A 24,077-nucleotide genomic window follows, 5' to 3' on the forward strand; every position below is an offset into this window, starting at 1 on the left:
ACCATTCGAAAAGATGAGTCTGATGAGGAATCAATGAGAGGGAATTGCACCTTGTCCATAGGCATAGCAGGACCGCAGGATCCTCAGGGATCACACCTCGCAGCCACCAGTGAAATGCAGCCACTGCTGGGCTGGAACGTGCTATGAAACCGCCTCGAACAGGAAAGGAAGAATCCCAAGAAGACAGGAGCTGGGTTTTGGCCAAGACATGGGTTGATATCCCTGCTCGTGGGATCTGTCAGGGCACAAAGTGGTTGGTGGGGTAGTCGTTTCCAGCACAACGTCCACCAAACCCCTTCCGGCCTTAGGGACATCACTGTGGCTGTATGCCACTGGTGGTCCCATGGGAGAGGCTCTGGGATCCCTGATGTATTCTCTTGGCCTTTCGCCTTCCCACCGGAGCAGAGACAAAACCCTCTGCTCTCCCTGGGGGACGCCATCCCATTTCCCCCCACGCGCCATCTCCCGCCCTCACTCCGCCATCACCACCTCTCCCTCTCCCTCCGGACACTGCTTCCAAGGCATTGTTGACTGGGGACATTTGGGTCTCTCCTGACAGACAAGAGACTCTGTATTGTCTCCTGCGTTGAAGATGCCGGGTTCCCTTCGGGGCAGGCCAGGGCAGGGGGAGCCGCCTGACCCATCTCTTGTTTTGCGTCAGACTCTCTCTTCCCGGGTCCAGATTTCTCGGCAATGTCACTGCATCATTACCAGTTCCTCCCCCCGCCCCCCATCTCCATCTGGCAGTTCTGGCTTCTCCCCCTTCTCCACCAGCTTCTTCATCTCTGCGCCATCCTCCTCCTCTTCCCCTCTCCTGGCGAAGGAGCGTTGGGTCTGGGGCCAGAGGGGCTCAGTGCATGGGGCCGGGGTTTCCTGGGGGAGACGGGCGCCTCTGGCAGATCTGTAGGGGTCAGGGTCTCGGACCTCTAGGAAGGCCTAACAGCGAAGCAAACTGCCCTTAGGGGTCGTCCCCCCAACACCCGCTGTGTAGCCTAAGGGGCCTTTCCTCCACCCTCACCAGGGCTGTTCCCCCCCAGCAACACTCCCTGTCCCCAGACCGCTGTGCCCAGAGCCCTGCTGGGGGGGGGGGGCAGCTGAAGGAGCCAAGGCCACGTGCCGCTGGGCTCGCCACGAGGGGGCTCCGACAGCAGCCAAGGCCAAGCCCTGGGTTCCAGGCGAGAGCCGGGAAGGGCCGAGTCTGGTTCAGTTCTGCTCTGCGGGCCCCACTCCGGCTGCACAGGCCCAGCCCAGCAGTAATGCCCCTGTAGGCGAGGGGCCCGGCGGTGATTCCCCCATAAGCGATGGGCCCGGCCCAGCAGCGATTCCCCCATAGTTCGAGGGGCCCGGCGGTGAATCCCCTGTAAGTGAGGGGCCCGGCCCGGCCCAGCGGTGATTCTCATGCGAACCAGATGGGGAAATGTTCCGGCTGCAAGGAGCTCTCCTGGCTCTGCCTGTGCCCACACGTATTCTTTGCCCGGCTCCAGCCCCTGCGGCCGGGCGGGAAGGACGCTCCATGGCCAAAGGGCTGGCGCAGCCCTCGGTCTCGCACTGCTAGGCCTTCCCCGGGAGGCTACGGCGTTCCCCAGCAGGGTAGGGCTCCGGGACTCCTCCGGCCACTGGCCCTTCCAGGGTGTCTGACTCGCTGCCCCTTGGGAGGCTGGGGCGTTTCAGTTCCTTGCTCCTCTTCCCGGCCGCATGCCTCCCTCTTTCATGCCCCTGGCGCCCCCACCGGTGCTCAGGGCCCTGTGGGGCAGGGATCCCTGTGGGGCCCCTCCTGTTGGGCAGACCCCCCGCCCCCTGTTTGGTGGTAACGCTGTGGAGAAGGACCATGTAAACCACTAACCTGGAGCTTGTGAGCGTGGGGCTGTATGCTTGGGGCAGCCGAAAGGTGAGATGCTGAGCGAAAGGGCGTTTCCCTAAAAGGTCCCTTCAAATAAAGCCAGGCCCCTTATTTTTCACGTGGGTCTCCCTTCCTTCCATCCAGCATCGGTGGTCATCTCTCCTTCCAGCCTCCTCTCTCTCCCCGCCCCTCTCCGTCCCTCCCCCTCCGAGAGCAACCTCGGCCTTGCTCAGGTCAGCTGGGGGGCAAGGATCTCCCCAGCCCCCCCCTTCCTCCAGCCTCCCTTCCCCTTTCCGCCCTGCTCCCGCGTTCCCTGATGCCCAGCCCCACTGGTTTAGAGAGCCCGATAAGTGCCCTATCAACATGTTAATCAAATTACTTAGGAGCTAAAATTGACGCTTTTCATTAATTATACAAGATTATTCTAATTGCAAATTCAAATTTATGCGCTCGGAACAGAAGGTGTTCGGCAGCGTTGCTGGGAATTTGCATATTAAATGGGGAGTGTTGTGCATTATAGATGCTAATGTATGCACATTGTCTTTATTTTTAACTCCCGGGCCCATATGCGCGGCTGCCGCTTAAGGAGGTGAAGAAGTCCGATGTGGTTTTATTATTATTTTTTCCCCCTCTCCTCTTAGTCAAAGTCGGCGGTGCCGGCGGGGGGTGGGAGCAGCCATGTGGGGGTTCACTGGGGGATCAGAGCTCACTTGCTTGCTGTCAATCTTGGATCCTTCCCGGGATAGGGAGGGGGAATAGTGTCCCCCTCACCGCATTTCCACGTTCCTTCCTTTCTTTGATTACCACCTGGGACGATGGCTGGGCCTCCTAGAAACGGGATCCTTACTTAGGTGCCCTTCTCCCTTTCTGTCGCTCTGTCTTCCACATTCTCGCGCTCTTGGAGGTTATCTCCTGGACCAATTAGCCTCAAAGACTGGGTTATTTCTTTAATTTGAACGGGAGACACAACGAGAGAGATTTTCTCTCTTTCGTTCTTTTGATTCCCCGAGACAGTTTTGTATTTTCAGTGCATTTAGTTGGACTGATGGACTTTTCCCGGGGAGGAATCGCCCGCTTGCCTGGACCCTGCCTCCCACTGGCGGGGGGAGAGCCACACACGCAGGGCGAGACAGTCCTGATTGAATGCAGGAGGGTGGTTGCAACTCGGGGAGATGCCATGTGTGTAAATGTTGAGACTGTCTTAGAGGTGCTGTCCAGGCCGGGGGCAGAGCTGAGCCGTTCTAGTGTGGGCACGGAGGAGCTCCAGCACATGTTTTCGTGTGGGTGCTACAGGTTCTGGAGCGTCTCCTATGGGGTTCTAGAGCAGCAGTGTGTGCTAAGGTCTCTAGATCATGGTTCTAAAGCTGCGGCATGCGGCAAGGGTTCTAGAGCATGGTTCTAGAACAGCGGTGCACCCTGCGGGGTCTGGAGATGGTTCTAGATCAGCAGCATGTGCTCAGGGTTCTAGACCACTCTCTCCAGGAGGCAGATTGCCATTCTCTGGGGCTGGAGGTGTAGGCCACCTGCTCTTTGCTCTGGGTTTGTCTGAGCTCAGTCTGCGAGGGAACGTTCTTTGGCACAATGTCCTGGCTCAGCAGATGGGGCAGTCCCTTGCTGTACAACTCTGCTGTGGCCGGGTCTGGATTAGTGCCTCCGGCCGGGTCAGGACGCCACTTGACCAGGGAGATATTGAGAAATGCTGGGGAGTTCTGAGAAGAGTCACGGACAAGCTCGGGGGGCTGGAGGGATGGAGTTGTTTGGCTAAGCAATGACTAAGGAGGGACTTGAGAATTGTCTGCCAGAGCCTAATGGGCGGTAGCCCCGGGGGAGAGCTCCGGGGGCAGCAAAGAGGCTCGGGCAGGTGTTCTTTGTATTGTGCTGGGTCCCATTGTGCTGAGCATGGCGCAGAGCTATGCAGAGACGTGGTCCGTGCCACGCAGCTCTCATGGGCTAATTAAAACCAGACCCAGTGGGCCAGCCCCTTAGCTGGTGTCGATGGGTGTGGCTGACGTTCCCACTTGCTGGCGGATCGGCCCAGCGGGGGGTGGGAGGGGCAGTGTCACAGACCGCAAAGGGATGGGGAAGGGAGGCTGGGTGGGGCATGCAGGTCTGTCTGCTGCTGATTAATTATTCTTTGTCCAGTGGTAGTGCCTAGGAGCCGGCATCCCAGAGCGGGGCCAGGCACCGGACAGACAGCGCAAAGAGAGAGTCCCTGCCCACAGGCCAGGAACCCACCGGAGGGTCCAGCTGGATGGGGGGATACGAGGGAAGGAGGAGCCGATGCTGGGCACCATGCGCACAGCTTGGTGGTTCCAAGGCATTTCAGAGTGGGGGCTTGGGGGTTTTAAACAGACTAGATAGGGACCGGCAGCCCCCGCCCAGGCTATGCTGCCCTGCCATTATCACAGCAGCTGGGGGGCTCAGCCCAGGGCTCCCCACACTGAGGGAGGTTGAGAACAGATGTTGGGGTCCTGGCCACCCTGCCCTTCCCAGCTGGCTAAATGGGGGGCTCGATCCTGGCTAACCAGGAGGGGTCACGGGGGGAAAGGGTGACACCCCAGACTTTGGGAGCGGTGTAGAGCAGCAGAGGGGAGTGGTGTGGTCAGAGTCGTGGGCCAGCAAGACGGCTGGAGCATGCTGAATGCCTGGAACCTCCTGCAGCCCCGAAGCCAGGTATGCGGAGGCCCCAAGTACCCCAGTGGTGAGAACCGAGCAGCTCTGCCAGCCCCCGCTGGATGGCCCTGTAGAGAGCGGCCGCGCCTGAGCGCTCCGGTGTGGGGGCACGCAGGGCATTGGTGGGACGCTGCTCACGGCAGAGTCTCCCTCTCTCCGCGCTCCGTCCAGCGCTGAGCACGCGCGACAAATAGTAACAACTGCGGGTGCCTGCAAGCGACGCCCTCCGCGTAGCGCCCCCAGGGAATCCGGCAGGCCCCGGGGTCGGGGTCGGGGACATGGCAGGGATGGGGTGCGCGCGATGGGGGTACGGGATCCTGGGTTTGTGGGGAGAGATGGATGTGGGGCGTGGGAGGGCGAGGGCCGTAGGGTGCAGTGTGTAGAGATGGGGACTGTAATTAAAGTGCTGGTGGTGGAGTCCTGCTCCTGGCTGCCTTCTGTTTCCTTTCCATCCCCAGCGAGCTCTGGGCCATGGGGCAAAGGGCAGGGAGGGCGGCTCTGGGACTTAAGCACACCCCTGTGTCTGGGGTCCTGGCAGACGTTGCCGGGGAAGGTGCGAGAGCCCCACAGGAGCAGATGTGGGATAATCTGCCCCCTGCATTCATAGACAGGCTGGGCTGGAAGGGATCTCGGGAGGTTTACTAGGCAGAGGCAGGGCCAGGCACACCTAGACCAGCCCTGACAAGTGTTTGTCCAACCTGTTCCTAAACAGCTCCCGTGACGGGGATCCCACAACCCCCCTTGGACGCCTGCTCCAGAGCTTCACTCCCCCGAGAGTCTGACGGCTTTTCCCAATCCCTGCCCGAAATCTCCCTGGCTGCAGGTTAAGCCCAATGGATCCCCGTCCCCGTCCCCTTTATCACAGCCCTGCACAGCTGTCATCAGGTCCCCTTTAGGTGTCTTTCCTCCAGACTAAACCTGCCCCGTGGTTTTAACTTTCCCTCTCCGGTCAGGTTTTCGGAATCTTTTCTCCGTTTTGTTGCTCTTCTCTGGACCCTCCGATTTATCCTCCTCTTTCCTAAGTGTGGGGCCCAGAACTGGCCGCCGTGCTCCAGCTGGGGCTCCACCAGTGCTGAGAAGGGCGGGACAGTCATCTTCCTGGAATATTAGCCCTTCTGGGGACTGCTTCCCCTTGGCTCTTATTCGGTTTGTGCTCCGCGGCAGCCCCCAGAGCCTTGTCAGCAGCGCTGCCGCTAGCCAGCGAGGCCCCAGTTTGTAGCCGGGCATTTGATTTTCCCTTCCCCACGGAAGTACCTGTGCACTTGTCTTGGTAGAATTTCACCTTGTTGATTTCAGACCAGTTCTCTAATTTGTCAGGGTCCTTTTGAATCCTCATCCTGTCCTCCAAAGTGCTTGTAACCCCTCCCAGCTTGGCGTCCGCCACAGATCTGATACACATCCCCTCTACTCCCTTGTCCAAGTCATTGCTGATCAGTACCAGGCGCGGGACTGAGCCCGGCAGGATCCCACCAGATGTGCCCTCCCAGTTTGACAGCAAACCGTTGACCGCTCCTCTTTCATCCACTTCACAGTCATTCAATCTAAAGCACGTTGCCCTAATTTCCTTAGGAGAATGTCCTGTGGGACTGTGCCAAGAGGGCTGAAATCAGGATGTATCATGTCTGCTGGTCCCCCCAGTCCACTGACCCAGTAACCTGCCAGAGAAGAAATTAGGCCGCTTTGGCGTGATTTGTTCTTGACAAAGCCGTACTAGCTCTTCCTGATTGCTCAATAATTTGTCCCAGTATCTTGCCAGGTATCAGAGTTAGTCTGTGACGTCCCGGTTCTCTTTTTCCCCTGTTGTAAAGATGGTTTGCCCATCTCCAGTTCTCTGGGACCTCACCCGTCCTGCCTGAGTTCTCGAAGACCATCTCCAACGCTTCCGAGATGGCTTCACCTAGTTCCCGAAGCACCCTTGGGTGGCTTTCCGCAGGCCCTGCCGACGTGACTCCATCACACTTGAGCACATGCAGAGCTCGGGTAGCTAAGGTTGGCCGAGGCCCTGAAGCAGGAGGTGTAATATCCCTTCCGGAACTTGGGGGGCTAGTTGAGATCACCCGGGATGTTCTTGTCATCCACGGGAAAGTCCAGCCCCTCTTTGGCTCTTGTCTCCCGAGAGGAGAGTGGGGAAAGCTGGAGGCCGGCGGACGACCTGGAGTCGTTCCTGTGGGGCAGGCTCCTTCCTTTCCCGTCGTCGTTCACATGAGCGGTGATCCCTTGGGGTGTCCCTCGGCCCCAGCCCCCCTGCGATCCTTCGGGGGAGCGTCGCCATCCCAGGGGGCTGCGGGGCCTTGGCACAGACGGGGAGAGGAGTGGGGGTAGTGAGGCCTTGGAGAACCGGCTGCGTTTGCTTTGGGAGCGGGGGGCAGGGGGGGGGAGCTGGCAGAATGACGGGGAATAGGGCTGGGAAAGGCCCGTGTGGTCCCATCTCCTTCAGCTCCTGGGGCCACTGCAGGTGGGTTCATTCTCCCGGGCTGCGTCCTGTCTACTCTGCCATGTCCCAGGGGCCGTCGTCCATTCACAGCCCGACAGACCCCCCTCCTGCGGCCACCGGCCAGCTCTCCCAGAGCACCCCGGCCTGCTCGCTGTGCGCCCAGGCCTGCCAGGAACGGCTACGGTGAGGTGGGTGGACCGGACACTGCCCAGGGAGGGTCGGGCACCCAGGGGAGCAGCCTGCCAGCGAGGGCTCCTGGGCAAGCACCCACAGCAAGCGGGGAACGTGCTGGGGGCAGTTACCTGTGTGGGGGGGTTACTTTACTGAGAGCCTTTCCCTGTGTCCAGCCCTGGCTGCCAGGACAGGGGTGGGGCCAGCTCCCCCCACATGCCCTGGCAACGGGCCCCTAGGACAGGGGCTGCATCCCCAGGGCCTGTCCCGCTGATGGGGGGCGGGGGCAGGAGGTACCCGTGGTCTTTGAGGTGCAGCCACCCGTCCCATTGGGAGCCAAACTGAGACCCCCCACTCGTCCCCTCAGGTGAGAGGCCCCGTCCCCTGAGCCATCCAGTCCCCCCGACCTCTGCTAAGGCGAGCCTGGTGCAGCCAGCATGGGGCGCTCGCGGGGCCCAGGGGTCCCTGTACCTGGGGGGGGGCTCAGTACAGGGCTGGCACCGGGCCAGGGAACAGCTGTGACCTGGCCCCCACTGCCCCTCTGATGCCGCCTGGCTCCTGCGAGTGCCCCAGAGACGCCCCGCGTCTCCGGCTCGCCGCAGTGACCCCAGCTCCTCTCTGCCCCCCCGCTGCACTCCACTCTCGCTGCTCAATCAGCAGCTAATGGGGCTGCTGCTAAGTGGGTTCCTTCCCGCTGCGGCTCCTCTCGGCTGAGCCAACCCCCCCGCCCCTATCAGCTGCCTTCCCCTCACCTCCTTCCCCCATCTGCCCCTCCGCCAGCCCCCTTCCTGCACCGTCCTTCACGGCCCCCTGGCCGCATCCCCCTTCCTCTCCTCAACCCCCTTCCCCCATCTGCCCCTCCGCCAGCCCCCCTTCCTGCACCGTCCTTCACGGCCCCCTGGCCGCATCCCCCTTCCCCTCCTCAACCCCCTTCCCCCATCTGCCCCTCCGCCAGCCCCCCTTCCTGCACCGTCCTTCACGGCCCCCTGGCCGCATCCCCCTTCCCCTCCTCAACCCCCTTCCCCCATCTGCCCCTCCGCCAGCCCCCCTTCCTGCACCGTCCTTCACGGCCCCCTGGCCGCATCCCCCTTCCTCTCCTCAACCCCCTTCCCCCATCTGCCCCTCCGCCAGCCCCCCTTCGTGCACCGTCCTTCACGGCCCCCTGGCCGCATCCCCGTTCCTCTCCTCAACCCCCTTCCCCCATCTGCCCCTCCGCCAGCCCCCCTTCCTGCACCGTCCTTCACGGCCCCCTGGCCGCATCCCCGTTCCTCTCCTCAACCCCCTTCCCCCATCTGCCCCTCCGCCAGCCCCCTTCCTGCACCGTCCTTCACGGCCCCCTGGCCGCATCCCCCTTCCTCTCCTCAACCCCCTTCCCCCATCTGCCCCTCCGCCAGCCCCCCTTCCTGCACCGTCCTTCACGGCCCCCTGGCCGCATCCCCGTTCCTCTCCTCAACCCCCTTCCCCCATCTGCCCCTCCGCCAGCCCCCTTCCTGCACCGTCCTTCACGGCCCCCTGGCCGCATCCCCGTTCCTCTCCTCAACCCCCTTCCCCCATCTGCCCCTCCGCCAGCCCCCTTTCCTGCACCGTCCTTCATGGCCCCCTGGCCGCATCCCCCTTCCTCTCCTCAACCCCCTTCCCCCATCTGCCCCTCCGCCAGCCCCCCTTCCTGCACCGTCCTTCACGGCCCCCTGGCCGCATCCCCCTTCCTCTCCTCACCTCCTTTCCCCACAGTCTGCTCTGCCCCCTTCCCGGCAGTGGGGCAGGAGCAGGAGGAGGGCTGGGACGGGGGTGGGGGAACAGCTAGGGTTGGAGCAAGGTGGGATTGAGGAGCATTAGCAGAGCTGGGGGGGCAGATGGGCTGGGATAGCAGGGGCTGCGGGTCGGGATTGGGGGGGATTGGTCCCGGGGCGTCCGGCTGTGCGTTGCGGTAGGTCCCGAGGTGTCCGGCTGTGCGTTGCGGTAGGTCCCGGGCATCCGGCTGTGCATGTGGGTAGGTCCCGGGGCGTCCGGCTGTGCATGGCGGTAGGTCCCGGGCATCCGGCTGTGCGTGGCAGTAGGTCCCGGGGCGTCCGGCTGTGCGTGGAGGTAGGTCCCGGGCATCCGGCTGTGCGTGGCAGTAGGTCCCGGGGCGTCCGGCTGTGCATGGCGGTAGGTCCCGGGCATCCGGCTGTGCGTGGCGGTAGGTCCCGGGGCGTCCGGCTGTGCGTGGAGGTAGGTCCCGGGCATCCGGCTGTGCATGTGGGTAGGTCCCGGGGCGTCCGGCTGTGCGTTGCGGTAGGTCCCAGGGTGTCCGGCTGTGCGTGGCAGTAGGTCCCGGGGCGTCCGGCTGTGCGTAGCGGTAGGTCCCGAGGTGTCCGGCTGTGCATGGCGGTAGGTCCCGGGGCGTCCGGCTGTGTGTGGCGGTAGGTCCCGGGCATCCGGCTGTGCGTGGCAGTAGGTCCCGGGGCGTCCGGCTGTGCGTGGCGGTAGGTCCCGGGGCGTCCGGCTGTGTGTGGCGGTAGGTCCCGGGGCATCCGGCTGTGCATGTGGGTAGGTCCCGGGGCGTCCAGCTGTGCATGTGGGTAGGTCCCGGGGCGTCCGACTGTGTGTGGCGGTAGGTCCCGGGCATCCGGCTGTGCATGTGGGTAGGTCCCGGGGCGTCCGGCTGTGCGTGGCAGTAGGTCCCGGGGCGTCCGGCTGTGCATGTGGGTAGGTCCCGGGGCGTCCGGCTGTGCGTGGCGGTAGGTCCCAGGGCGTCCGGCTGTGCATGTGGGTAGGTCCCGGGGCGTCCGGCTGTGCGTGGCGGTAGGTCCCGGGGCGTCTGGCTGTGCGTGTGGGTAGGTCCCGGGGCGTCCGGCTGTGCGTGGCGGTAGGTGCCAGGGCGTCCGGCTGTGCGTGGCGGTAGGTCCCGGGGCGTCCGGCTGTGCGTGGCGGTAGGTGCCAGGGTGTTCCCCTCCTATGCCAGCCCCTGCACGTTCACTGCTGCAGCCCATTAATAATTGACGCGTGATGGCGATTACGGGGCCTGTACAAGTGCCCTGAATATCTCCTCAGGCCGCGATGCTGCTGGGAATGGACGGGGCTCCCTCCTCATCCAGCTTCTGCAGGTGGCTCAACGCAGGCTCTTCCCTGCTGCTGCCTTGACTTCTCCCTGGGGGGCCGGGCTGGGCTGCCCCACACTCCTGGACTCCTCTCCCCTTCTCTGGCCCCCCCCAGCCCCTCTCACCCCCTGCTCTCCAGGCTGCTCCTTCGGGGGGCATCCGACAGCAGCCAAGGGAAATGGCTGGGCCCCCACAGCCCTCGGCAGCGCACCCCCGCTCTCCCCTCCCCCCTGGGCTCCTGGGTCCCCCGGCTCGGGTTCCCTGATCGATCGGCTCTGCAGCAATCAAACCCATTAGCTGCCTGCCGCCAGGGAGGGCTCAGGTGGTGATCGATACCCAGCGCGGCCGGGGAGAAGCCGCTGGCAGGGCCAGCCCGGCGCTCGCCGGCAGAGATGGCTGGAGATGTGTTCGTGGGGGACCGACGGGCCGCGGGCGGGCGCGGCTGCACACGGGAGTTGGGGCGGGGGCGCTGCTGTGGGAGGGGAGTATGTGGTGGTTCGTGCAGCCAGCCGCGGGTTTGCCAGCCCTCGCCACCCCCCCACCGCCATCTGACCAGCCGCCCGAGCTTGCTACCCCCCGGGGGGCGGAGGAGAGACCTGGCCTGGCATCCCGCCTGGCTTGCACGGCCCCCACCAGGAAGCCAGGGCCCTGGGAATGGGGCTGGTTCCCCATGTCACCCCAAGGGCGCTGGCCTGGTCCCAGTCATCTCCCCGGGACATCCCCACCCCACGGCCCAGGGGGAGAGACACCCAGGGCTTGTTGGGGGGGGAGTGGGCTCTGCCCCTGCTCGGTGGGCACGGATCTCCCTAGGGGCCATGTGGGATGGGGCAGGCAGAGTGGGATGGGAGGAGATGTGTTGGGGAGGTGGGATGGGGAGGAAGGGGGGTGAAGCCATAGGCTGGGGGACCAGTAGGACAGCCCCCTCCACACACACACATTAAATATCTGGATTTCTCCTCTTTTCTCTCAGGTTTTTCCTCAAGTTCTTCCTCAAGTGCAACCAGAACTGCCTGAAGAACGCGGGGAACCCCCGGGACATGCGCCGCTTCCAGGTGAACCCCCTTCCCCCGGGACAGGGGCCCCGGCCCAGCAGCTCGGCACTGTATCTCAGGTGCCGGGGCTGGGGCTGGATAGCGGGGGCTTGGTCAGTGTGACAATGCGGTTCTGGGGGAACCCAACTGAGAGTGCCAACTCAGGACAAATTGCTCAAATAGGGCAGTTACAGCCCAAGGCTGGGGTTTTTTCCACCTCTAAGGCAAACCAAACCAGCCAGACTAAGAGGACTTCAGTCTCACCCCACTGGCTAACTGCAAGTCTCACAAGCAATCTCCTTAGACACTCCAGTTTCCCAGTATTACCACCAGTACCACTCGTTATGGGGACAAATGGTTATGAAAACCAATACCCCAGTAAAAGAAAAAGGTTCTCCTGATCCCAAAGGACCAAGCCCCAGACCCAGGTCAATATACAAATCAGATCTTACCCACAAATCACGCTGTTGCCAATCCTTTAGAATCTAAATCTAAAGGTTTATTCATAAAAGGAAAAAGATAGAGATGAGAGTTAGAATTGGTTAAATGGAATCAATTACATACAGTAACGGCAAAGTTCTTGGTTCAGGCTTGCAGCAGCGATGGAATAAACTGCAGGTTCAAATCAAGTCTCTGGAATACATCCCCCGCTGGGATGGGTCCTCAGTCCTTTGTTCAAAGCTTCAGCTTGTAGCAAAGTTCCTCCAGAGGTGTGAAGCAGGATTGAAGACAAGATGGAGATGAGGCATCAGCCTTATATAGTCTTTTCCAGGTGTAAGAACACCTTTGTTCTTACCGTGGAAAATTACAGCAACATGGAGTCTGGAGTCCATGGGCCAGTCCCTGCATACTTTGCTGAGTTACAAGGCGTATCTGCCTTTTCTCAATGGGTCCATTGTATAGCTGATGGTCCTTAATGGGCCATCAAGCAGGCTAGGCAGAGCTAATCTCAGCTTGTCTGGGATGTCACCCAGAAGCATAGCATAAGTTTGCCATACAGACAGTACAGAGCCAATATTCATAACTTCGACTACAAAAGTGATACACACATATAGACAGCATAATCATAACCAGTAAACCATAACCTTGTCCTAGACACCCCATTTGACCCCCTTTATACAAGATTTGGGTGCCACTACAGGACCTTGGTTGCAACAATGATCTATATGGTCCCAGATTATATCAATAACGTCACACCCCCAACGCAAAATTGATGCAGGAAGGGATGTCACAAACATCGCCGACTGCATCCTAAGAGCTCTCCACTCTGGACAATGCATCAGCTACAATATTTTCCTTTCCCCTTATGTGGACTATATCCATTTCATACTCCTGAAGGGCTAAACTCCAACGCAGCAATCTGGAGTTGTTGCCTTTGGCCCTGTGCAGCCAGACCAGAGGGGCATGATCACTCAACACAGTGAATTTTTTATTGTACAAATAGGGCTTAAGTTGCTTGACAGCCCAGACAATGGCATAACATTCCTTTTCAATGGTAGCGTAATTTTGCTCAGTGAGGGACAATTTCTTACTTAGATATGCCACGGGATGTCTCTTCCCTCCTTCCCCCTCTTGCATCAGCACTGCCCCCAGCCCAATATTGGAAGCGTCTGTACATAGTAAAAAAGGCTTTTCAAAATCTGGGCTGGCCAAAATAGGCTCTTTGGCCAAAGCGCTCTTTATGCTTTGAAAACCCTGCTCACAGGCCTCCGTCCACAGCACCCGGTCTGGTTTTTCCTTTTTCGTCAGGTCTGTGATGGGAGCAACAATGTCGCTGAATCCCTGCACAAATCTCCTGTAATAGTTGGCCAGACCAATGAAGGATTGGACCTGCTTTTTAGTTCTAGGGGTTGGCCAGTTTTTAATGGCCTCTACCTTTACAGGCTCTGGGCGCAGTTGCCCATTGCCCACCCTGTGCCCCAGGTAGGTCACCTCAGCAGCTCCCATTCTGCATTTAGAAACCTTAACCGTTAGATTGGCCTCCCTGAGCCGGTGCAGCACAATCCCTATGTGGTTCAGGTGATCTTGCCACGAACTGCTGAATACGGCCAGGTCATCTATATAGGCCCTCGCGAAAGATTCTAATCCCCGTAGGACCTCATTTATAAGTCTCATGAACGTAGCCCCTGAATTTCGCATCCCAAAGGGCAGCACTTTGAACTCATATAAGCCCGATTCCACTATGAAAGCGGATTTTCCTTGTGCCTCGGCATCTAGGGGTATTTGCCAGTACCCCTTAGTCAGGTCCAGGGTGCTTATAAACCTTGCCCCTCCCAGTGTATCCAATAGATCCTCTATTCTGGGTGTGGGGTAAGGGTCAGGCTGGGTGATAGCATTTAGCTTCCTGTAATCCACACAAAACCTCATGGTCTTATCCTTTTTTGGCACCATCACAATGGGAGAGGCCCAGGGGCTCTGGGATCTGGTGATTATTCCCATTGTCAACATGCTCTCCACCTCTTCCTGGATCTGTCTTTGCATCTCTCCCTTGGCCCTGTAAGCTCTGCTAGGGGCTGGGCGGGGACCCACCGTCTGAATGGAGTGTGTCATCCTATCTGTGAGCCCTGGCCTATTGGAGAAAGTTCGCTTATGGTGTTTTAACAGCATCAGCAATTCCTTTCTTTGAGGGGGGGTTAAATCCTCCCCCATCTCAATGCTCTCGAGAGGCGTCTCCTCCTGGCTTTCAGCAACCATGTCAATTAAAGGGGCGGACCCTGCCTCTTCCTCAGCATAACAGATTGTGTTCACATTTACCTCCCTTGCATGGTAGGCCTTCATTCTGTTCACATGTACTGTCTGCACACTTCCCTGGACCTGGGGCTTCCTCACATCATAGGTAACCTCATTAATCCTTTCCACTACCTCCATGGGTCCAGACCAAACATCTTTCATTTTGTTCTTCCTGACAGGATCTAGCACCAACACCATGTCCCCTATTTCAAACGCTCTCTCTTTAGCATCTCTGTCATACCAGGCTTTCTGCGTATCCTGGCTCTCTTTCAGATTCTGCTCAACCAACTTCATCATCTCCTGCAAACTCTCCTTGAATTGAGCCACATACTCGGCCACCGGCTGCTCTGCCTCCTCCACATTACCTTCCCACGAGTCACGAACCAAATCTAGGGGCCCCCGGACCTGCCTCCCATAGAGCAGTTCAAATGGAGCAAATCCTGTAGACTCTTGGGGCACACTCCTGTATGCATACAATAGATATGGCAGCATAACATCCCAGTCATTCTGGCGTCTATCCACATACATCTTCAACATAGATTTCAGGGTTCCATTGAACCTCTCCACTAGACCATTAGTCTGGGGGTGGTAGGGAGCGGCTTTCAGGTGCTTCACCCCACATAACTCCCACAACTGTTTGAAAACCACAGACATAAAGTTAGACCCACGGTCCGACAATATTTCCTTGGGAAAACCCACTCTGCTAAAAATAGAGAACAAGGCCACTGCCACCGTCTCTGCCTCGATATTAGCCAAGGCTACAGCCTCCGGATATCTGGTAGCAAAATCTACCAACACCAGGATGTATTTCTTCCCATTTCTGGAAGGTTTTGGGAGTGGCCCCACAATATCCACAGCTACTCTGGCAAAAGCCTCCCCAATAATGGGCAGAGGCTGGAGGGGCACCTTGCTAGGCCCCCTTAACCCCTTACGCTTCTGGCACAGCTCACAGCTCCTGCAGTAATCTCTCACTGACCCCGAAAGGTGAGGCCAGTAGAAATTCTGCTCTAGCCTGTCACACGTTTTGCCTATACCCAGATGACCTGCAAAGGGACTATCATGAGCCAACTTCAACAAATCATTGCGGTAACTCTCAGGTACCACAAGCTGTTTGTGAGCTGCTGCTTGGGAATTCTTCTTTCCCCTAGGTGGTTCCCTATACAACAGCCCATCCTGCATAAAAAACCTGCCTCTCTCTTCACAGGCTGGGACCTGACTCTGAGCATCATTCCTGGCCCTCTCTAGAGATACATCACTCTGCTGAGCCACAATGAATTCACTCTGGGTTTTGTTTGGATTCAGAGTCATCTCTGATATTTCAGACAAACCCTCACCTGATCCATCTTGAGAGGCACTCTCTGTCTGTTTGCTGCCCCCCTCACTGCCATCGGGCAGGGTATCCGCCCCAGCCCCAAATTCTTTCTGTGACCTGGTCACTACATTCACTTGGCCCGGCGCCCCCAATATGTTATTTCCTACCAACACATCAGCCGGAATCAAATCCCGGACAGCAGCCTTCACATCCCCTTTAAAGCCATCCCACTCCAGGTGGATTCTAGCCATCGGCAGGTCCACAGAGTACTCGGATAACGCCACTACCGTCACATACTCCCCCGGCAGCATGTCCTCCGGCTTCACCAGATGTCCCTTGACTATAGTTACATCCGAGCCAGTGTCTCGCCATCCCGTGCATTCAACATCATTGACCTTTGCCTCCATGATAAACCTCTCACTCCCCTGCCACGCCTCAGTCCTGACATAACTGGTGAGCTTATCACCTCCTCCCATGCCACTGGAGACGATGGGGTTAACATTAGCTACTGCTGTGCTTGCACCTGAACTTAAGGTGGAGCTGTTGTGGCTTGGTTCAGCCTGAGTGCTCAGGGTAATGGAATTGGCATTTATCATGGCATTTGGGGTTGCTGGCTTTGGGCTGCCCTTCAGGGTGGGGCAATCTGGTCTCATGTGGCCCAGCATACCACAGTGATAGCATGTAACCTGTTCCGTCTTGGGATGAGAGTTCCTACCCTCCGGGCCCCCTTGAACTCCTCTAGAAGAGTCAGGGACAGATTTACTTTTAAACCCTTCCCTCCTCTTGAACTGGGGAGAATGGTGATTAGTTTTCCCCGGGATTTTACACCCTTCTCGAGCCCTGTTTTGGGTATGGGCATCCGCAATCTCTGCTGCCCGTAGGACTGACTCAGGGTCCCTGTCACACACAGCTGCTCTCACATGGTCAGGCACAATATCTAAGAACTGTTCCAAAGTTATTAAATCCAGCAATTTTTCAAAACTCCCATGCGCCTTGGCTCCCACAACCCACTTTTTAACAAAACCCATCAGCTTATGAGCACATTCGACAAAAGTACAATCCTTAGGCATTTTAAACTCTCTAAACTTAACTCTGTAAGATTCAGGAGTAACCTTGAATCGCCTTAACACAGAATCTTTAAACCGCCCATAATCTAAGGCTTCTTGTTCCCCCAAGTCATTAAATACCTCCCTGGCTTTTCCAGTCAGTCTGGTCAGCAGGACAGGCATTCGCTGACCCTCAGGGATCTGGTACAGATTGCAGAGGCGTTCAAAGGTAGACAAAAACTCCTCTATATCCTCAGTATCATTGTAAATGGGACACATCCTTTCCCAGTTTTTCTCATGGCGGGGGGGAAGTGGAGTACCAGGTGGGGATGACTTTCTCCGCTCTTCCATTACTTGGAGCTGAAGTCTGGCCGTCTCCTGTTCCATCTTGTGAGTCTCCTGCTCAGCAGCGAGCAGCTCTAGACGTCCCTTACGAGCTCTCTCTTCTCTCTCATCAGCCTCCTTCTTTCTTTGATCGGCTTCTTTCTCTCTCTCAGCAGCCTCTTTCTCTAACTCTGCTATTTTTTGCTTCTCCAGCAATCGAAGATCTGCTAGCTTCTGTTCATGCTCAAATTGCAGTTTACTTGTCGCCCTTTGCACTCTAATTTTTTCTGCCTCTTCTGCAGCCTCAGGTAAGGGCTGTGCTCTTGCCCCCTGATCACTGGCTATTAACAGATTTCTCAGTTCTTGATTTGTAGCTTTCTTTCTAAAGCTTATCCTCTTTTCTGAACACAAATTTTCCAGGGCTTTTTTGCCAAGTCCCTCATATGCTCTTTGCTCAGCCATTGCAGCAGCTCTTTAACCAACCAAAACTCTCAATCCCAAAATTCAAATTTGGATAGCGTGGGGTTCTGACCCAAAGCTTGATTGACCTGGTTCTGTGGATCCAAGCACGACTACGCCACTGTGACAATGCGGTTCTGGGGGAACCCAACTGAGAGTGCCAACTCAGGACAAATTGCTCAAATAGGGCAGTTACAGCCCAAGGCTGGGGTTTTTTCCACCTCTAAGGCAAACCAAACCAGCCAGACTAAGAGGACTTCAGTCTCACCCCACTGGCTAACTGCAAGTCTCACAAGCAATCTCCTAAGACACTCCAGTTTCCCAGTATTACCACCAGTACCACTCGTTATGGGGACAAATGGTTATGAAAACCAATACCCCAGTAAAAGAAAAAGGTTCTCCTGATCCCAAAGGACCAAGCCCCAGACCCAGGTCAATATACAAATCAGATCTTACCCACAAATCACGCTGTTGCCAATCCTTTAGAATCTAAATCTAAAGGTTTATTCATAAAAGGAAAAAGATAGAGATGAGAGTTAGAATTGGTTAAATGGAATCAATTACATACAGTAACGGCAAAGTTCTTGGTTCAGGCTTGCAGCAGCGATGGAATAAACTGCAGGTTCAAATCAAGTCTCTGGAATACATCCCCCGCTGGGATGGGTCCTCAGTCCTTTGTTCAAAGCTTCAGCTTGTAGCAAAGTTCCTCCAGAGGTGTGAAGCAGAATTGAAGACAAGATGGAGATGAGGCATCAGCCTTATATAGTCTTTTCCAGGTGTAAGAACACCTTTGTTCTTACCGTGGAAAATTACAGCAACATGGAGTCTGGAGTCCATGGGCCAGTCCCTGCATACTTTGCTGAGTTACAAGGCGTATCTGCCTTTTCTCAATGGGTCCATTGTATAGCTGATGGTCCTTAATGGGCCATCAAGCAGGCTAGGCAGAGCTAATCTCAGCTTGTCTGGGATGTCACCCAGAAGCATAGCATAAGTTTGCCATACAGACAGTACAGAGCCAATATTCATAACTTCGACTACAAAAGTGATACACACATATAGACAGCATAATCATAACCAGTAAACCATAACCTTGTCCTAGACACCCCATTTGACCCCCTTTATACAAGATTTGGGTGCCACTACAGGACCTTGGTTGCAACAATGATCTATATGGTCCCAGATTATATCAATAACGTCACAGTCAGGCCTCCAGCCAGGCCCCCGCTGCCCGCCCCCTGGGTGGGGGGAAAGGGGGCATCGGGCTGAGAACCCTGCTCCCCCAGGGGATCCCCGCGGTCTGACGTGGCCAGGCCTGTGTCCTCGCTCATTGCAGAGACTGCAGCCAGGCCTGCTCTGGGGATCCCCAGAGAACCAGCATATGTGGGGCTGGGAATGATGGGTCCTCTGCTCTCCGGGCCATAGCCGGCTCCTCTCACCAGCACCAAACCCACCAATAGATCCACGCAGCGACGGCTCCCAGCCTGCACGCGGCCCGGCGGCAGGGAGGGGGTTAAAACCCACCGCCGGACCAGCTGACAAACCCCATCCGGGCCATTCCCTCGTTCCCCGGGCCAGCTGGGACGCTGCGGCCCCGTTACCCCCTGGCCAAGGTGGAGTCCTGGGGTTTGGGGGGCAGGACTTCGGCTCTGATTCTAACCAGGCTCGGAGCAAAGCGAAGCGAGATACAGCGCCCTCTCGCTGGGTCTCCCCCATTGCTGGCTGTGTGCACCGGGCGCAGCCCCAGGGAATGGGCTGGCCGGCTGAGAGCCCCACCGGAGCGGGATTTGGTTCTCCGCTCTCGGGGGGGGGGGGGGGGGGTGTCACCGCCACCTCTGAGCGCCTGAGAGCTGTAGGAGTTTCTGAAGGGCCTAGGGGAGTTGGGAGCGCCCCCCGGAGTGACTCCACTGTCTGATCTCGCTGGATTCTGGCACCGTTGCTCTCCTTGGAGCTGCTTACCTGCCCCCTCGCCCCAGCCCAGACGGAAGCAGCGAAAAGCGGCACCTTCCCCCTTCCATTAGCCCCTCGGCTGGCTCAGTGCAGCAGCTGGTGGGGTGCCCAGCTGCCTGGGGGAGGGGTGGTTTGGGGACGTCTCTGTCTCTGCTGCTCGTGGCGTTACATGGGGTCGGAGGGCAGCACTGCAGTGTTGGAGGCAGAGGCAGTCTCTGCTGTGCCCGGCGGGCCGTCCTCCGGGGTGGGGAGGGGGTTTGTCTGTCTGCCTGTCCCCTCTGAGCCGTGCCAGGGTGATTCTGACATTGGAGACCATGTGAATACCCAGCCTGGCACCATCGCCAGCTCCTGGGGGCATCGGCGGGCCTGCCAGCCCAGGGCACCGCAGAGTCTTGGGAGCCGTGTGTCCGAGGCCCCAGCTGTGCTCCCAAGCTCACCGGACTGAGCTGCGTTGGGCCGGGTGGCTGTGCCCCTCTCCCCCCCCCCCCTCCCCGCAGGAATGGGGCAGTCGGGAAGCTGGATTCTGGAGGGACCAGGGCTTTGGCCAAGGCGTGCTGTGGTTCGTTGGGTAGGATGGGGGCAGTCAATTGTATTGGACACCCTGGGGCAGCTGTTCCTGTTCTACCATCCGCACTGTGTCAGACTGCCAGGGAGCTGTAACCCCAAAGTGTTCGCTGGTATCTCTCGTCCTCCATTCTTCTGCAGTTCTCACATTTCACAGATGGGGAAACTGAGGCATGAACAGTTAAGTGACTTACAGTCACCCACAGTGCAGTGGCAGAGCCAGGGCCCACTGTGCGTAGCGTCACCGTTCCCTGTTGGCTCTCCCAGCCAGAGGGGTACATACCCTCATCACAGCACCCCCCGTTGTATCACAGGGCGAGGGCTCGTTAGCAGGAGAACAGCCCCGCATCTCTCCCAGGTACGCCAGCCCTGCCCCTGCATCGCTTCGCAAGCCCCCTCTGGCCTGCCATGCCCAGCTCCCCCATGGTGCCCGGCGGGTGCAGCTCGGCAGGCGGAGACGGCGGCTCTGGCCCGTCTCCCCAGCTCACACCCAGCGCGGCGCCTTCATTAGGGCCTCTCGGAAAGATATGATAATTGTGACATTTTTACATGATTAACAACCCATCCAATTTGCATAGCGCCGCGGCTCCTGGGAGAGCAGCCAAGCCCGCCACCCCGACGAGCCAGCGAGTAGGTGGGGGCAGGGAGGAGAGCTGGCAGCCAGGCTGGGGGCTGGAGCTGGCCCGGCCCCCTCGGCCCCTGGAACGCTGACCCTGGTGTAACGAAGCGGCCTTCGGCCGGACACTCCTGAGAGTATCAATTCAGGACAAATTGCTTAGAGCAGGGCAGTTACAGCCCAAAGCTGGGGGTCCTTTGCACACCAAACCAGCCAGCCAGAGAGGACTTCGGTCTCACCCACTGGCTAACCACAAGTCTCACAAGCAATTCCCTTAGACACTCCAGTTTCCCAGTATCAGCACCAGTGTCACTCGTTGTGGGGACGAATGGTTATGAAAACCAATACCCCAGTAAAAGAAAAAAGGTTCTGCTGATCCCAAAGGACCAAGCCCCAGACCCAGGTCAATATACAAATCAGATCTTACCCACAAATCACGCTGCTGCCAATCCTTTAGAATCTAAAATCTAAAGGTTTATTCATAAAAGGAAAAGATAGAGATGAGAGCTAGAATCGGTTAAATGGAATCAATTACATACAGTAATGGCAAAAAGCAACAGAGGGTCCTGTGGCACCTTTGAGACTAACAGAAGTACTGGGAGCATAAGCTTGCAGACTTGCATCTGAAGAAGTGAGGTTCTTACCCACGAAAAGCTTATGCTCCCAGTACTTCTGTTAGTCTCAAAGGTGCCACAGGACCCTCTGTTGCTTTTTACAGATTCAGACTAACACAGCTACCCCTCTGAGTAATGGCAAAGTTCTTGGTTCAGGCTTGTAGCAGTGATGGAATAAACTGCAGGTTCAAATCAAGTCTCTGGAACATCCCCAGCTGGGATGGGTCATTAAGTCCTTTGTGTAGAGCTTCTGTTTGTAGCAAAGTCCCTCCAGAGGTAAGAAGCAGGATTGAAGACAAAATGGAGGATCTTCCCAGGGCCTTTTATATTCTCTGCCATGTGGAAGGACCCCTTTGTTTTTACTGTGGAAAATCACAGCAGCAAGGTGGAGTTTGCAGTCACCTGAGCAAGTCACATGTCCATGCATGACTCAGTTCTTTACAGGTAGAGCAGCCACTGCTCACATGCTGCCTTGAAAGTTCCCAGGAAAGCTCCTCGGATGTGGATTGGAGTCTGCCAAGGTCTATTGTCAATTAAGAGTTTCATAATTGGGCACTTATTCTGAAAATTCCTTCCTCAAGAAGCTGACCAAATGCTTCACTGGAGCTACTTAGAATCAAACACATTGAGATACAAGTACATAGATAATATTCATACTTCAAATACAGAAATGATACACACATACAGACAGCATCATCCTAACCAGCAAACTACAACCTTTTCAAAGACACCTCACTTGACCTCCCTTGTACAAGATTTGGTGCCACTGGAGGACTTTGGTTGTAACAGTGATCTATACGGTCCCAGTTCATGTCCATAACGTCCAGGCTGGCTCCGCAGGGCGCATGGCAGCAGGGGGTTGCCGCGGCTCAGGGTTCAGGCCTGAGAAGCTCCCGTTCCCCAGAACCCCAGAACCTCCCTTCTCAGCTTTCCCACAATGCACCAGTGGGTGACATGGGCCATCGCCTAAGTAGCGTCAGACCCTGGTACTTAGCCCCCAGTAATGGCACACCTCCCCCCCTCCCCGCCCGAGAGGGCTGGGCCACGGCTGGCATTCAGGGGCCGTGCAGTGCCTGGGACTGCCCCATTGGGGGGCGGGTTCGACCGACGCTGCGATGCAATGGGCTGCCCCATTGGGGGGCGGTTCTAAGGACTGTGGTGGGATGGGCTGTCCCGTTTGGGGGGGTTTCCAAGGACAATATGGTGCAATGGGCTGTCCCGTTTGGGGGGGGGTTCCAAGGACAATATGGTGAGATGGGCTGTCCCATTTTGGGGGGTTTCCAAGGACTCTGTGGTGGGATGGGCTGTCCCGTTTGGGGGGGTTTCCAAGGACAATATGGTGAGATGGGCTGTCCCATTTGGGGGGGTTTCCAAGGCCAATATGGTGAGATGGGCTTTCCCGTTTGGGGGGGTTTCCAAGGACTCTGTGGTGGGATGGGCTGTCCCGTTTGGGGGGGTTTCCAAGGACAATATGGTGAGATGGGCTGTCCCGTTTGGGGGGTTTCCAAGGACTCTGTGGTGGGATGGGCTGTCCCGTTTGGGGGGGTTTCCAAGGACAATATGGTGAGATGGACTGCCCCGTTTAGGGGGTTTCCAAGGACTCTGTGGTGGGATGGGCTGTCCCATTTTGGGGGGGACTCTACCCCTGCCCTGATCAGCCTGTGCCCTGTAGTTTGTACTCTCGGGGTACAGGCAATGTACCAAACTGGGGATGGGTCCCTGAGAGCTGCCGCGGGGGCCCCGTGCCGCCCAGTGCACCAGGATGCCGGGGTCTCTGTCTGGCCTGGCTCTCCTGCCGCGCGGCTGGCGTAACGCTGAGATGTTCTTGGCTCCCAGGTGGTGGTGTCAACGACGGTGAACGTGGACGGGCATGTCCTGGCGGTGTCCGATAACATGTTCGTCCACAACAACTCGAAGCACGGGCGCCGGGCGCGACGGCTGGACCCCTCCGAAGGTGAGCGCCCCCCGAGCTCTGCCGGAGCATCCAGCTGTAATGATGCGGTTCTGGCGGGACCCAACTGAGAGTGCCAACTCAGGACAAATTGCTCAAACAGGGCAGTTACAGCCCAAGGCTGGGGTTTCTCCACCTCTAAGGCAAACCAAACCAGCCAGAATAGGAGGACTTCGGTCTCACCCCACTGGCTAACCGCAAGTCACACCAGCAATTCCCTTAGACGCTCCAGTTTCCCAGTATCACCACCAGTGCCACTTGTTATGGGGATGAATAGTTATGAAAACCAATACCCCAGTAAAAGAGAAAAGGTTCTCCCGATCTCAAAGGACCAAGCCCCAGACCCAGGTCAATATACAAATCAGATCTTACCCACAAATCACGCTGCTGCCAATCCTTTAGAATCTAAAATCTAAAGGTTTATTCATAAAAGGAAAAAGATAGAGATGAGAGTTAGAATTGGTTAAATGGAATCAATTACATACAGTAATGGCAAAGTTCTTGGTTCAGGCTTGCAGCGGCGATGGAATAAACTGCAGGTTCAAATCAAGTCTCTGGAATACATCCCCCGCTGGGATGGGTCCTCAGTCCTTTGTTCAAAGCTTCAGTTTGTAGCAAAGTCCCTCCAGAGGTAAGAAGCAGGATTGAAGACAAGATGGAGGAGCTGCAGCAGCTTTTTATATTCTCTTGCCATGTGGTCTTTCTTTGCTCCAAAGACAAGCTGTCCAGCACACGGCCTGGAAAAACCTTCTGTCCATGGGCCAGTCCCTGCCTTGCTAGTTACAAGGCATATCTGCCTTCTCTCCATGGGTCCATTGTATAGCTGATGGTCCTTAATAGGCCATCAAGCAGGCTAGGCAGAGCTCACACCAACTTGTCTAGGATGTTTCCAGAAGTATAGCACAAGTTTGAAATACCGACAGTCTAGAGCCAATACTTATAGCTTCAAATACAAAAATGCTCTATGCACCCAGATAGCGTAATCATAACCAGCCAACCATCACCTTGTCTTAAAAAGTGACAGAGTCCTGTGGCACCTTATAGACTAACAGACGTATTGAAGCACAAGCTTAGACATCTTATTTGGCGCCCTTTATACAAGATCTGGTGCCACTAAAGGGCCTTGGTTGCAACAATGATCTATATGGTCCCAGTTCATGTCCATAACGTCACACCAGCCCTCTGCTGCACACCGGGAGCGGGGGGCTCAGAACGAGCAGCCGCTTTGGGACATTGCAGGGGGTGGCCCCAGCTAAGCGTGCAGGGGGTCTCCGGGCATGGAGTG

At 57.2% G+C, this 24,077-nt stretch overlaps 1 protein-coding gene across 2 annotated transcripts in view; it reads left to right on the top strand.

Moving 5' to 3' along the window:
• LOC101937655 (EBF family member 4) overlaps positions 1-24,077 on the top strand; it is a 103,268-nt gene that overhangs the window by 42,625 nt on the left and 36,566 nt on the right. For both annotated transcript variants that reach the window (XR_010601976.1, XM_065598421.1), the window contains exons 8-9: positions 11,169-11,250; positions 22,678-22,795. Coding sequence is in view for 1 of the 2 variants with exons in the window: in XM_065598421.1 (XP_065454493.1) it covers positions 11,169-11,250; positions 22,678-22,795 (200 nt within the window). In the remaining variant the exon portion in view is untranslated. The remainder of the gene's footprint in view (positions 1-11,168; positions 11,251-22,677; positions 22,796-24,077) is intronic.

Source organism: Chrysemys picta, chromosome 5, assembly GCF_011386835.1.
Source record: "Chrysemys picta bellii isolate R12L10 chromosome 5, ASM1138683v2, whole genome shotgun sequence".
In the NCBI taxonomy this organism is placed as follows: Eukaryota; Metazoa; Chordata; order Testudines; family Emydidae; genus Chrysemys; species Chrysemys picta.